Below are 13728 nucleotides of genomic sequence, written 5' to 3'. Positions count from 1 at the left end.
CGCGCAAGCAGGATGATTAAAATGCGCATGCGCGTAAAAACAAACTCCACTGCTGGATGTACCATGTTTTACTTCGTAGGGGCGGAAGATTGCCAGATAAGCGTACACACGTCTTTAAACTTGTATTTTTAGCTTTTATACTTATTTGATGATACACGTGTTTAACTGTTGAATTATTCTTGAAAAGACTTTCCAATAGGAAGCTATCTGTGTGTGTAGTTTTAAATATATACTCGAATGGACTCGCCTGACTGTAACAGGAAGTGTCCGTGTCAAAAGGATCTGAAATCGAAAATAAACTATAATATAATGAAAGAATGTAGAAATATGGAATATAATAGTTTGTTTCAGTGTTGTATTTTTAAAGCATCTAAATATATGCTTACAAATAAATTATTGTTTAAAATATAACCGTATATGGAGCTAATAGCTCTTCCTTGCGACCTTATGCCTGTGTTTATATCAGAACTTAGATGAACTGAAAGCAGCCTGGTGGACTTGGAGAAGTTTTATTCATAATAATAATAGAATGTAGAACTTTCTGCCCTGTTTATCAGATGATCCAGCAGTCTGAGTTACAATGTGGCCAAGGCTGTGGTTTGGCTCCAGGAGCTCAGGGCTGTGCAGTGGCACAGCTCTGATCCTCCTCCTGATCTTATTAGTCTGGCTTTGTGGACTTAATGCCAGCCTGAGTTTAGGGCCAGGAGCTGAATTCCCAGGTGTCTATGGTAAGTTGTGTCTTGCTTTAACCTTAGTCGAGATCATCTGCATCATCTTAACTTATTGCACACTATTTCTTTTGCAGATTTTATCTTCTACGCTGTGAGTCATGATGACTTTGTGTCTTTGCTCCATGATGTTGCCCTCTTGCTGTATCTCGGCCCAAGTCAGGAGAGGAAGTGGGGAACGCTGGTCTTCCTTGTCCTGTCTCTTGTCTCGACAGTGCTCCTTCCCCCTATTTACGCCCTTTTCCTGTTCGTCACAGGCGACGAAGCCAGTCGGATATGTGGCTACTCGGGCACCCAGCTGGCCCTGTTCGCGGCTCAGTGTCGACAGAGCAAACGTAAACGAGCCCTGTGCTGTCTGCCTCCCTGGTCCTTGCCTTGGCTTGTTTTGCTTGTTGATTTGTTCGTTCTTCCAAGCGCACCAGGTCTTCTGCACTTCTACGCCATCTGCCTGGGGCTTAACTGTATCCTTCACCTTGGCTACTCTATAGAATCACATTACATTTCATTACATTACAAGCATTTAGCAGACGCTCTTATCCAGAGCGATCCACAACACACCCAGAGCAACCTGGGGAGCAGTTGGGGATAAGGTGCCTTGCTCAAAGGCACTTCAGCCATTCCTGCTGGTCCAGGGAATCAAACCAGCAACCTTATGGTCCCAAAGTTGATCCTCTCACCATTCGGCCATGGCTTCCCTTAAGATAGGATTAATATAGAATAATCATTGTATACGTGTATATGTATGTACTGTATATATTTATCCAAATGACTGTCCTTATCATATTTCCAAGACAGCACTGAGTTAATTGAGATCCTGCAGCGGATCGAGGGTCTTGGTGTGTGCTCCTGTCTGCCAGTATGGCTCTACGTTTCCAATAAATATCAACTACCAACCTACATCAGCCCCACACAGAGGTTACTGCATGATTTTACATTAAAATCCTTCCCTATCAATCCAAAATCACTTCCTGTTCACTGTATACGCTCACTACATCGGGCATCACAGACACACAGAAAAAGCTTATTGTTTGTGTTTTGTATGTTGAAAATCGGGCGGCACGGTGGTGTAGTGGTTAGCGCTGTCGCCTCACAGCAAGAAGGTCCGGGTTCGAGCCCCGTGGCCGGCGAGGGCCTTTCTGTGTGGAGTTTGCATGTTCTCCCCGTGTCCGCGTGGGTTTCCTCCGGGTGCTCCGGTTTCCCCCACAGTCCAAAGACATGCAGGTTAGGTTAACTGGTGACTCTAAATTGAGCGTAGGTGTGAATGTGAGTGTGAATGGTTGTCTGTGTCTATGTGTCGGCCCTGTGATGACCTGGCGACTTGTCCAGGGTGAACCCCGCCTTTCGCCCGTAGTCAGCTGGGATAGGCTCCAGCTCGCCTGTGACCCTGTAGAACAGGATAAAGCCGCTACAGATAATGAGATGTGAGATGAGATGTTGAAAATCTCCTCAAGCTTCTCTGTATTTTTAAAAATTTGTTCTTTTAATTTGCTTTGCTTATTGTGTCTTATGTACTCTCAGAAATAATGGTACCAAGCTGTACTTTTCCTTATTCTATAGTCTGGAACCATCATGTTTTGTTTGTGTTTGATGGGACTTTTTTTTTTTTTTTACACCTGGAAAAATTTTCAAAATTATATGTCTCGTGGCGGCACGGTGGTGTAGTGGTTAGCACTGTCGCCTCACAGCAAGAAGGTCCTGGGTTCGAGCCCCGTGGCCGGCGAGGGCCTTTCTGTGCGGAGTTTGCATGTTCTCCCCGTGTCCGCGTGGGTTTCCTCCGGGTGCTCCGGTTTCCCCCACAGTCCAAAGACATGCAGGTTAGGTTAACTGGTGACTCTAAATTGAGCGTAGGTGTGAATGTGAGTGTGAATGGTTGTCTGTGTCTATGTGTCAGCCCTGTGATGACCTGGCGACTTGTCCAGGGTGTACCCCGCCTTTCGCCCGTAGTCAGCTGGGATAGGCTCCAGCTTGCCTGTGACCCTGTAGAAGGATAAAGCGGCTAGAGATAATGAGACCTTACTGAACCACACTGTTACGAAGGTGATGCAAGCTGGTGTTGTCTTGTTTCCTTTTCAGACCTTTACCTCATGTTGACTCTCAGACGGGACACATTGCTTCTACCAGCAGGTCCCAGTTGGAGGATCACACACGCCTGCAGCCGTGGATACACACCACGCCCCAGTGGCAACAAGAACCTGTTATGGCGACAGACGAGCAGCTATTGGACGAGGAGTTGCTAAGAGCGGGGATAGTGGCATCGCTGCGGGACGCCCCTGAAGGCACGGTGGATAAAGTGGAAGTCAAGAAATCCTCCGTTTCTTCATTAAGGTATGTGAGGTTTCAGTTTTAATGTGCAAAATGGAACAAATCTTTCAACCTCAAACCACATTCAGCTCTCACACTGATGCTGGAACGTCCCGTCGTTTATAAACTGGGACAAAACCACAATGTTTTCTGGTGGCCATGTTGGAGAACGGGTGTCACTCCACCTCTTAGGCCCCGCCTCCAAAGAGTTAAACGCTGGAAATGATTGAAATGATAACACAGTTTCACTTTGAGCTGAAATGTGTAAATATTCCTGACACAAGCTGTAAAAGTGTACAGGATTCCCACTGGTTGTGGAATTTCCAGAATATCATGGAATGGAATTTTAAGAAGTCGATCCAAGGTATGGGAAGTCAGGGGATTTGATCCTTTTTATCCCCCCGGCATATAGCTATTGCTCTGTCTGTCTGTCTGTAAACATAATTTCCGGAGCATAACTTAAACTATTAGGAATTTTTTCACGAAACATGACAGTTAAGTGACTAGAGGAGTTGTGCCTTTTAACATTTTGGGATTTCTGTGATTTTTTTTTTTTTTTTTTTGTATCTCCATGGCAACCAATTCAACTTAGGAAAATTTTGGAGTGGGGTTTCGTGTGTGTGTGTGTGTGTGTGTCTGTCCTCTCCTGATGACTCTTGTTTGAACCAAGTTATGGAAGATCAGGAGCTTTCTTTGTTGCATGTTTTAATTTTAGTTGCTGTTTATTAGAATGTAATATTTTCCATGCAGTATTTTTATTTATTTAATTTTTTTAATCCAAAAACTCCCTGAAAATCTCTGTGAAGTTGTAAATAAAGTTTGCAAACTGATGGAGTGAAAATACCGTGGCTGGGTTTACGTCCGCTCGGAAATTCAGCTCATTAGTCAGTGGAAGTCAAGGAGTTTGACATTCAACTGCGCGTTGGAACTCGGATTTTAAATTAGATGACAAAGTTTAATGAGGATTTGACCTTTGTGACAGTTTGTTTGCGTCAAAGCTACAGAGCAAAACTAAACACCCCCCAAACCAGTGTCATGGCTGACTGAGTACATTTGGAGAAAACTCTCTCCTATTATTATTATTATTATTATTATGATCATCAGGCTGCAGCAGCTGGAGAAGATGGGCTTTCCGATGGAGAAAGCCGTCGTGGCTCTGGCGGCGACTCCACATCTGGACGGAGCAATTTCTCTGCTGATCGATGACCAGGTTGGTGAGGACACTGTGGTCGTCTCTAAAGGGAAGAAAGCGCCAAGCATGTGACTCAGGGACGGTGTGGACAACATCCCATAATACAAATACGAACAAAGTCGAATGTATAATACGCGTGCTTCAGACAGAACCAGACTTTTCTGCCTGTTACATCTGGAGCAGAGAAAACTGAAGTGTTATTTATTGTCCTGTGTGTGTGTGTGTGTGTGTGTGTGTGTGTGTGTGTGTAAGGAGAAAGTCATCCTTCTTCCAGCTGTACAATCAGCAAAATATTAATAAAATATCTATAAATGTAATCTTCAAAAAATAAAATCTGGCAATAAAACCGTAGTGTTTTTTTTTTTTTTTAATTAATCTATGAATGTATCTACTGAAGGATTTATTGATGGATTTTTTTTTTGTCAACGGTATTAATTATACACATTTATTTCCTCTTTGAAGAAGGCTGTGAACCCAATTATAATGTATTTATTATTAACTTTTATTAACTCAATTTATTCACATTTATTTTGTAGTGTGGTGTACAGAGGCGAGTTAAATCCCTGTATTTTCAGATTAATTCATGAGAATTCTTTTTAAATAGTTTTGCTGACAGATATTGATGCAAAATGACAAATAAAAAAATTAAATAAAAAAAATCAAAAAGGAGATCAGTTTTAATATCAGATTGTGTTTAAATTGTTATCCATTACACATACAGCCGTCATACGCACAAAAGATGACGTTTTAAAGGAAATGAAGGAAGGAAGGAACACCAAACACTTTATTGTTTTAACACGATTCCAAACACAAGACGAAATCCGAGCAAAACGTTTTCAGAAGCATAAAATACTGAGGGGAGAAAAGAAAATCCAACATGACGTCATGTGACTCGTCATACAAAACACAAACACGAACAAATAATTGTTTTGTTTTAAATAATTAACATTTAGATCAAGATTTTTAAAAAGACAAGACAAGACGAGTCTGTGAGAAGGAAGTCAGCTGAGCATTTGAACAGGAGAACGATTTAAAAAGAGAAAAAAGATTCAAGTTGCACGCGAGTTAATTTCTGCAGTTCTCCTCAACTGATCTTCAGTGAAGCAGCTGAAGGAACTGTCCATGTGTGTGTTTGTCGACTCGAGAGAAGAAAAAAGGTTCTTCAGAGGTTCTTTAGGGGTTCAGTGATTAATCAAAGGTCCTTAGGTTTGCAGAACTTTGAAAGGTTCCCCTGAAGGACAGACAAAGAACCTTTAAGGGTTCTCTGAAGAGTGTGTAGGTCATGATCATCATGATTTTGTATTTTTTGAAAAAAAATAAGAGAAGAATGCCCTCGAAGTAACTTTGACAACTGAAGAACACGTAAATGCATTTGTTTAATCCACATTGCACCAAGAGACATTTTCCTATCAAGATGTCTGTGATGTACGGCAAGTGAACGAGACACGATTTTAGCCCAGATTTATTTTCACTGCAGACCCCCCCCCCCCGAAATATTCTGCCCCAGATAAACACAGAAGTGTCAGCAATTTTAGCAAAATTCATTTCAGAAAAATATTATATAGGGTTTTTTTTTGTTCTTGATGTTGTATGTATGCTTTAAAGGGAGTTTTATAATTTTATGATATATACACTCACTGGCCATTTTATTAGGAACACTCCTACATCCGCCTGCTGTTTTCTGCAGTTCTGTAATCAGCCGATCCCTCGCCAGCAGCACGATGCATCAAATCCCACAGATACAAATCAAGAGCTTCAGTTAATGTTCACAATGTTCAAACATCAGAATGGGAAAAATTGTTGGTTTGATCCAGATGGACTGGTTTGAGTATTTCAGAAGCTGCTGATCTCCTCCTGGGGTTTTCACACACAACAGTCTCTAGAGTTTACACAGAACGGTGCAGAAAACAAAAAACAAGCATCAAGTGAGTGAGCGACAGTTCTGTGGGTGGAAACAAACGCCTTGTTGATAAGAGAGGGTCAGAGGGAAATGGACAGATTGGTTTGAGCTTTTTAGCCAGGAAGGATATAGTATAGGATATAGGATATAGGATAACTCATATAATCACTCTTTACAACCGTGGTGAGCAGAAAAGCATCTCAGCATGCAACAGAAAACAGAAGAACACATTGGGTTCCACTCCTGCAGCCAAGAACAGGGATCTTAGAACCAACAACAACAATTTCCTATTAAAGTGGCCGGTGAGTGTGTGTATATCAATCCTATGAGCAGCAATCAATGGGGTCCAAGCACAAACTTATAAAATTTCTACTTTTACAGTCGAATAACTGGGAAATTGAAAGCTGTTTTATGGTCGTGAAGAAAATTAATGCCAGAAACGGGTAACAGCCAAGATTCAGGACTTTCCTGCAAAATTCTGGGTTTCTACATGATGACTTTTTTTTCTCCTCCACCCTAAATATATATCTTCAGGCTGAAAAAAAATCAAGAAAAAAACCCCACACAAACTGTTTCCAATCACTACTTATTTAGATCCTTAATTACTATGATGTCATGGTTGGAGGGCGGGGCTTGTGTTTGAGCTCATTGTTAAAATTCTAACAAAGTAAAATAAAACCTGGGCTGAAATGGTGTCTCACGAACTTGGCGTTAATTGTGGTGGAAACTCAAAACTCTAAGCATGGTGAGGAACTCTACATGATATTTTAGTAATAAATTCCAAATAATAAAAAAAACCTTGCAAATAAATAGATACAGATTACACAAAGTCAAAATGTCAAGCGTCAGGTAAGTTATGTTTAACTTAAAGCCTTTGCATGGGATTCTATTTCATTCTTGCTTCTCTACAATAATAAAAAAAGACAAAAAATCTAAAATAGTGCACTTAATGCTAGGGAGGCTAACTAATTTATTGCTTAAATGTTTGAAAAATGAATAGCGAATACATGTTTTCCTACATACGATACATTTCCTAGCTTCCCTAAGGGCTCTATTAAAATATATATATAGCGACTTCGGCGAATAATAACCTGATGTTCGTCTCCGTCATGTGTACCAGCTTGTCTCGTCCCTTTATTGTCCCACATCGTATAATCATAATTCAAGCACCATTAGAATATTTCTCTTTTTTAGTTTCTTTCCTTTTCTTTGTTTCATGCAAGCAAAAAGGAGACTGAAGTTAAAGACTGACTTCCAGTTGAGATGGTAAACTTCTGCAGCACCACTTGGTTCTTTCCCTGAGGTGTTTCCCCCCCCCCCCTTCCTTATTCAATGGTATGTTCCAGAGTGAGTGAGTGGACCTGTAGGATGGTACGTGTTATAGGGACGTGCGAGGGTTTGCCAGTCCAAGCTGGAATGAGTGAGAGTTTGGCTCTTTAGGACTTCTCTTGGATTTTAGACTCAGTAAAGATGGACGGCGGTTTGACCCAGAGGGGCAGGATGCTGGCCCGCTTGCTCCGGAAGAAGTCCGTAGACGGGGTGCTGTATGGGCCGTCTCCGGATCCTCCATCAGGCTCTGTGCGAGAGATAGACAAGGGGAAGTGCTGAGAAATGGGTCTAAGTTCAGCCTCCAAACATCATCATGTGGAAGAAAAACAACCTGCTATCACACTTTCACCACATACAGTGCAGGAGACGGATCACTGGACAGTGACGTCTTCAGGACTATCCTTTTTAATCTCTGTACAGTCTGAATCAACCATGTCACGACAAGGAGGCGGTCCTTCATGCTTAATTAATTCATGTGTGAAATTGAAGTGAAATGAAATGGAAATCAGTTTAGGATACATTGGAGTTACTGAAATATCGTAAGGAAACACTGGCAGGGAGACTGACTCAGAGTTTTGCTTCCACAATCGCACCAGGAAACCGCAAAGAAGTTTCTTAAACTCCTCCTCTGTCCTGAAGATGTTGGAAAACTTAAACTCACAGCTTCACCGCTGACTGTTACACAGCACTGACACTGGAGACTCCTTCCGTAAGTGTTACACCAGAACATCAGGGATGTAGGAGCTCATCTGGCCTGCCATCAAAACAACCATGACGACCAAAACATCAAACAGAACTGTAATGTGACGATGTGAGAGAGGACCAACCTCCACAACAAACTGTTTACAACAGGAACATCAATAAACAAACAACCAAGTTTTGTTCCTCAAGGGAAGATCGACCTAAAACATCGATCAGAACTGGAATCAGATGATAAATGAGAGAGGAGATACAATTAGAGTGAGAGGCCTGGAAAATTCGTTCATTTGGCCTAATTAGTAGCTCGTTAGCAAAAAAATTGACAAAACAACGACCAAGTTTTGTGCAGAGTGATGAGTTCTTTCAAACAAAATGATCGGAACAGAAATCTGCGGAGAACTGATGGAGGAGATACGATTTAACTGAATTGTGGACGATGGACGCGACGCCATGGTGACAGCTCATTGGCCTCATGGACAGATGAGCTAATAAACATGTTGCTATAGAAACAATAATGTATAAGAACAAGTGGATTATTTATAAATCTGCACTACTGTCAGAGCTGCTGTTACAGAGAATTAATCAACACCTTCTGACCAATCAGAGTCCAGAACTCAGCAGCACCATGGCAGAATTACTTTTACTTCAGGAACAGGATGTTCAGCTGAGAAAGTTTTCATGCTGGTTGTTGGGAAGTGCACCTGTGTGTGCTGAGTGATCTTTCTTCACCTGTAGTCGGATCACCTGAGACAGACATTAATACCAGGTCTGACCCAGGTCTCAGGGTTCACCAGGACTGGAGCAGAAAACTCTGATCATGAATTCAGACAAGTCACTGTCCAGTTACTTACCGTCTGCACTGTATCATCTCAGACTTCTGTAAACTCTTTTATATAATGAATCTAAAATGAAAGGAAGATGCTCAAGTCCATTTCTGTAGACCAGAACCTTCTTGTATCTCACATCACCTACGTTTTAAGGCTATATGACTGTAATACTGGCACTGGCTGCTCTTGAATTCTTTAGAAGTCCAGCAGAGGGCAGCGCATTGCAAACTGCATGGTTACCTGGCCAGATGATCGCCTCCAGCAGCTGCACCCTGCGAGCCAGCAGCTCCAGGTCAGCCTGCAAGTCTTGCAACATCTTCAAACTAACGTCCTACCAAAGATCAAGAGCAGTGAGGTTCCTGCATCAGGGTTAGCAGGGTGCTGCTGGGGGCGGGGCTCTGTCCCCTCCCCTGAGTGCCCGTCCGTCCCCTTGTCTCCCACCACTCATGATCTGATCTGACCCCCTGACCTCTGACTTTTTGTCCTGCCTACTCACCGTGGATACCGATCATAGTCTCGAGGATTAAAACCCTCTCGGCTAAGATCTTCAGGGCCTCACGGATTTGGTGTATGCCGTCGCCCTGTTGAGACAGATACAGCTTATGGGACCAGCAGCCAAACCAAGCGCTTGCCACGATGCAAAGACGTTCAAAGTTGTTGAGTTATTCAATATTAGAAGTTAAAAGGGTTAAATATATGATTCAAGACATTATAACACATCTGCGACTATCATACTATCATTACCCCCCCCCCATCTCAGACTGTCTTTGGTTTTCTTCTTTAGGCCATGCTGTAAGGTTAAAAAAATAAAAACAAAAACACAAGCATGCAGATAACAGCACAGGTCACAGCCACCTTGGATGTTTTTTTAGTCAGGATCATGCAATAAACACAAACATCCAGAGTAAAATACGGCGTTTGAAATGAACAACTCTTTATGAAACAGAGTTGGAGATCGTTTAAAGCTGAAGTACAGATTTCACTAATTTTTCACTCTGTTTATATTTTTCTGGCCCTGAAATGAGCCACATGGTGAACATTTACCCGTAAGTTTACTGCAATTGCTAAAAAATGGCTGAATATATAAAACAGCTGTTTTAAAAAGTCATTTAAAAAAAAAGACACACAGAACGTGAAATTAATATCCTTCATCATTCATGTCATCTCGTCAAATTCTGGTTCGGGATGTTCTTGCACCAAAGCTACTTTTTTTAAATTTTATTATTTTTTTCTTGGCAGGTTCAATATAAAAGCCCATCACCACGTCTCCTCTGGAGTCCAAGAGTAGAAAGACTGAAGTTACTTTGCGGAAAGTATCACAATGGTATGGTGAGGGTTTCCCTTCATCTCTGAGCGCTGCCAGTCAGTGCAATCTTCTGCATTATCTGGATGATGTTGTTTCCAGGAATTTTCTTCATGTTCTCTTCCAAACCTTTCCTGATCATCCCAAGTGCCCCAATAATAACTGGGACTGTTGTCGTCCTAAGATTCCACATCCTTGCAATTTCTATTTCAAGATCTTTATACTTTCCAACTTTTTTGTGTTCTTTAACAGAAATATTAACATTAATCGGTACGACATAAGGCATGTTCTAGCATTATGGTCTTTAATGAGAATATCTGGCCTGTTTGCAGGCATGTTTCTGTCGGTGTGGATTGGGAGATCCCAGAGTAATGTAACTTTCTTATTAGTGGTGACGTCAGCAGGTTGGTGTTTAGACCAATAATCTGAGACTTTTATTTTATAATGTTTGCATATGTTCCGGTGTATGTACTGGCCAATAGGATCAGGACATACTCTGTATTCCTTCTGGGCCAGTACAGCATGACAGAGGGGATCTGTTCCATCTTTCACTATTATTATTATTATTACACACTAAATTATATTTAGGTTAAATCCTGCTGGATGTACTCGTACAGACTTGCTTTAGTCAATTAGTTATACACGAAAACTACATTATGACTGAATATTACTCACTAAAACACATCCATAGTGCACTCACACAGGACCTGGATACAGCGTGTCCTGCCATAAAGCTGCTTCGCTTGAGTGAATTTGTGATTAAAAGGAAAATAAATAATTGATCTTGTTATCTTCATCTGTTTTCTTCCTAACAAATCTGACAAAACCTTACTATTTTGGTGAATGAATCCCAAATGAAGTTAATTCTATCATTTCTGTAAGATTTTTTTCCCCTGATATTAAGATAATCGGAAGATTAAAAAGGTGGTGCTTTTTTTCTAAACAAAAAAAAAGCATACAGTATTACTCCAGCATTATTTTCTATTGAGTGATATTATTTTTTACTACTACATTAAAAAAAAACCCCACATCTGCTCACTAAACAACCTGTAAATGGGACATTATTTTGCACACTGTAGATATTTGCACCATTTCTGCTTGTGTGATTCCCCCCCCCCCCCCCCACAGTGGTGCTTGAAAGTTTGTGAACCCTTTAGAATTTTCTATATTTCTGCATAAATATGACCTCAAACATCATCAGATTTTACCACAAGTCCTAAAAGTAGATAAAGAGAACCCAGTTAAACAAATGAGACAAAAATATTATACTTGGTCATTTATTTATTGAGGAAAATGATCCGATATTACATATCTGTGAGTGGCAAAAGTATGTGAACCTTTGCTTTCAGTATCTGGTGTGACCCCCTTGTGCAGCAATAACTGCAACTAAACGTTTGCGGTAACTGTTGATCAGTCCTGCACACCGGCTTGGAGGAATTTTAGCCCGTTCCTCCGTACAGAACAGCTTCAACTCTGGGATGTTGGTGGGTTTCCTCATATGAACTGCTCGCTTCAGGTCCTTCCACAACATTTCCATTGGATTAAGGTCAGGACTTTGACTTGGCCATTCCAAAACATTAACTTTATTCTTCTTTAACCATTCTTTGGTAGAACGACTTGTGCGCTTAGGGTCGTTGTCTTGCTGCATGACCCACCTTCTCTTGAGATTCAGTTCATGGACAGATGTCCTGACATTTTCCTTTAGAATTCGCTGGTATAATTCAGAATTCATTGTTCCATCAATGATGGCAAGCCGTCCTGGCCCAGATGCAGCAAAACAGGCCCAAACCATGATACTACCACCACCATGTTTCACAGATGGGATAAGGTTCTTATGCTCGAATGCAGTGTTTTCCTTTCTCCAAACATAACGCTTCTCATTTAAACCAAAAAGTTCTATTTTGGTCTCATCCGTCCACAAAACATTTTTCCAATAGCCTTCTGGCTTGTCCACATGATCTTTAGCAAACTGCAGACGAGCAGCAACATTCTTTTTGGAGAGCAGTGGCTTTCTCCTTGCAACCCTGCCATGCACACCATTGTTGTTCAGTGTTCTCCTGATGGTGGACTCATGAACATTAACATTAGCCAATGTGAGAGAGGCCTTCAGTTGCTTAGAAGTTACCCTGGGGTCCTTTGTGACCTCGCTGACTATTACACGCCTTGCTCTTGGAGTGGTCTTTGTTGGTCAACCACTCCTGGGGAGGGTAACAATGGTCTTGAATTTCCTCCATTTGTACACAATCTGTCTGACTGTGGATTGGTGGAGTCCAAACTCTTTAGAGATAGTTTTGTAACCTTTTCCAGCCTGATGAGCATCAACAACGCTTTTTCTGAGGTCCTCAGAAATCTCCTTTGTTCGTGCCATGATACACTTCCACAAACATGTGTTGTGAAGATCAGACTTTGATAGATCCCTGTTCTTTAAATAAAACAGGGTGCCCACTCACAACCTGATTGTCGTCCCATTGATTGAAAACACCTGACTCTAATTTCACCTTCAAATTAACTGCTAATCCTAGAGGGTCACATACTTTTGCCACTCACAGATATGTAATATTGGATCATTTTCCTCAATAAATAAATGACCGAGTATAATATTTTGGTCTCATTTGTTTAACTGGGTTCTCTTTATCTACTTTTAGGACTTGTGTGAAAATCTGATGATGTTTGAGGTCATATTTATGCAGAAATATAGAAAATTCTAAAGGGTTCACAAACTTTCAAGCACCACTGTAAATACTTGTTTTGTCTGTGTATTTACGTTTACACCGAGGGTCTGGGAGAAATCACGTTTCAATCCTGTCTGTGTTCTGTACATATGGCGGAATATACAAAGTTAACTTGACTTGATTCACACTTCTGAGGTTTAATGAAACAAAATGAAAGGAAATGAAGTAGAGGAGGCGGGGCAATCAGAACTGTTTGGATTCAGGCTTTCATACAGCTATGGCGTATCAGTATAAATACACAGGTGATTATAGGAAATCGTGTGCTCTGATTGGTCGAGAGATTCGTATTATTTATTTCCTGATAATCACCTCGAGCGACTCGGCAAAATGGCTCCAATCACTTCATCACCGTAAGTGAGGAAGAATTACAGATGATGAAAGAAAACGCTGTTCCTAAAAGCACTAAAGATGCTCCGAAGTTTGGTCTAAACCTATGCAAAAGGAAGGTGGGATTGGGATTTATTTTATCGATTTCAAAACAAAGGGTTTTATGTGAGTCTGTCATGCTCCGCCCCGGACATCCACTCCGGAGATTACGGTTCTCCCACGTCAGCGCCGATCCGGGACGGGAACTCCATCCTGCCTGCTTCCCTGTTCAGCGAGCGCTCACCTGAACTCACTTCCTGGTTTTCACCGCTGCATATTTAAAGGCCGTTCTCAGACTCTGACTTTGCGAGAATGTCTCGTTTGCTACTCTAGCCATTTCTGTGCCTCTAT

The 13728-nt window shown here is 41.4% G+C and overlaps 2 protein-coding genes across 4 annotated transcripts in view; one reads left to right on the top strand and one right to left on the bottom strand.

Annotated features, from left to right (window-relative positions):
* Positions 1–34: 34 nt before the first annotated feature.
* Positions 35–4567, top strand: rhbdd3 (rhomboid domain containing 3). Of its 3 annotated transcripts, none has more exons than XM_060907541.1 (6): positions 41–102; positions 558–728; positions 806–1189; positions 1520–1643; positions 2802–3053; positions 4134–4567. In XM_060907541.1, the coding sequence occupies exons 2-6, from the start codon at positions 581–583 to the stop codon at positions 4291–4293; spliced, it is 1068 nt and encodes a 355-aa protein (XP_060763524.1). In that variant the 5' UTR covers positions 41–102; positions 558–580; the 3' UTR covers positions 4294–4567. The 3 variants fall into 3 exon arrangements, with proteins under 3 accessions (XP_060763523.1, XP_060763524.1, XP_060763525.1); XM_060907542.1 differs by having other exon boundaries at positions 43–122; XM_060907540.1 differs by having other exon boundaries at positions 35–728.
* Positions 4568–4901: 334 nt separating this feature from the next.
* The window catches only part of emid1 (EMI domain containing 1), a 140501-nt gene continuing 131674 nt past the window's right edge, over positions 4902–13728 (bottom strand). The window contains 2 exon segments of the mRNA XM_060907536.1: positions 4902–7697; positions 9473–9557. Coding sequence (XP_060763519.1) covers positions 7558–7697; positions 9473–9557 — 225 coding nt within the window. The 3' untranslated portion in view covers positions 4902–7557.

Source organism: Neoarius graeffei, chromosome 24 (genome assembly GCF_027579695.1).
Source record: "Neoarius graeffei isolate fNeoGra1 chromosome 24, fNeoGra1.pri, whole genome shotgun sequence".
Classification (NCBI taxonomy): Eukaryota; Metazoa; Chordata; class Actinopteri; order Siluriformes; family Ariidae; genus Neoarius; species Neoarius graeffei.
The sequence above is the reverse complement of the archived record's forward strand: the minus strand, read 5'-3'. Positions and strand labels throughout refer to the sequence as shown.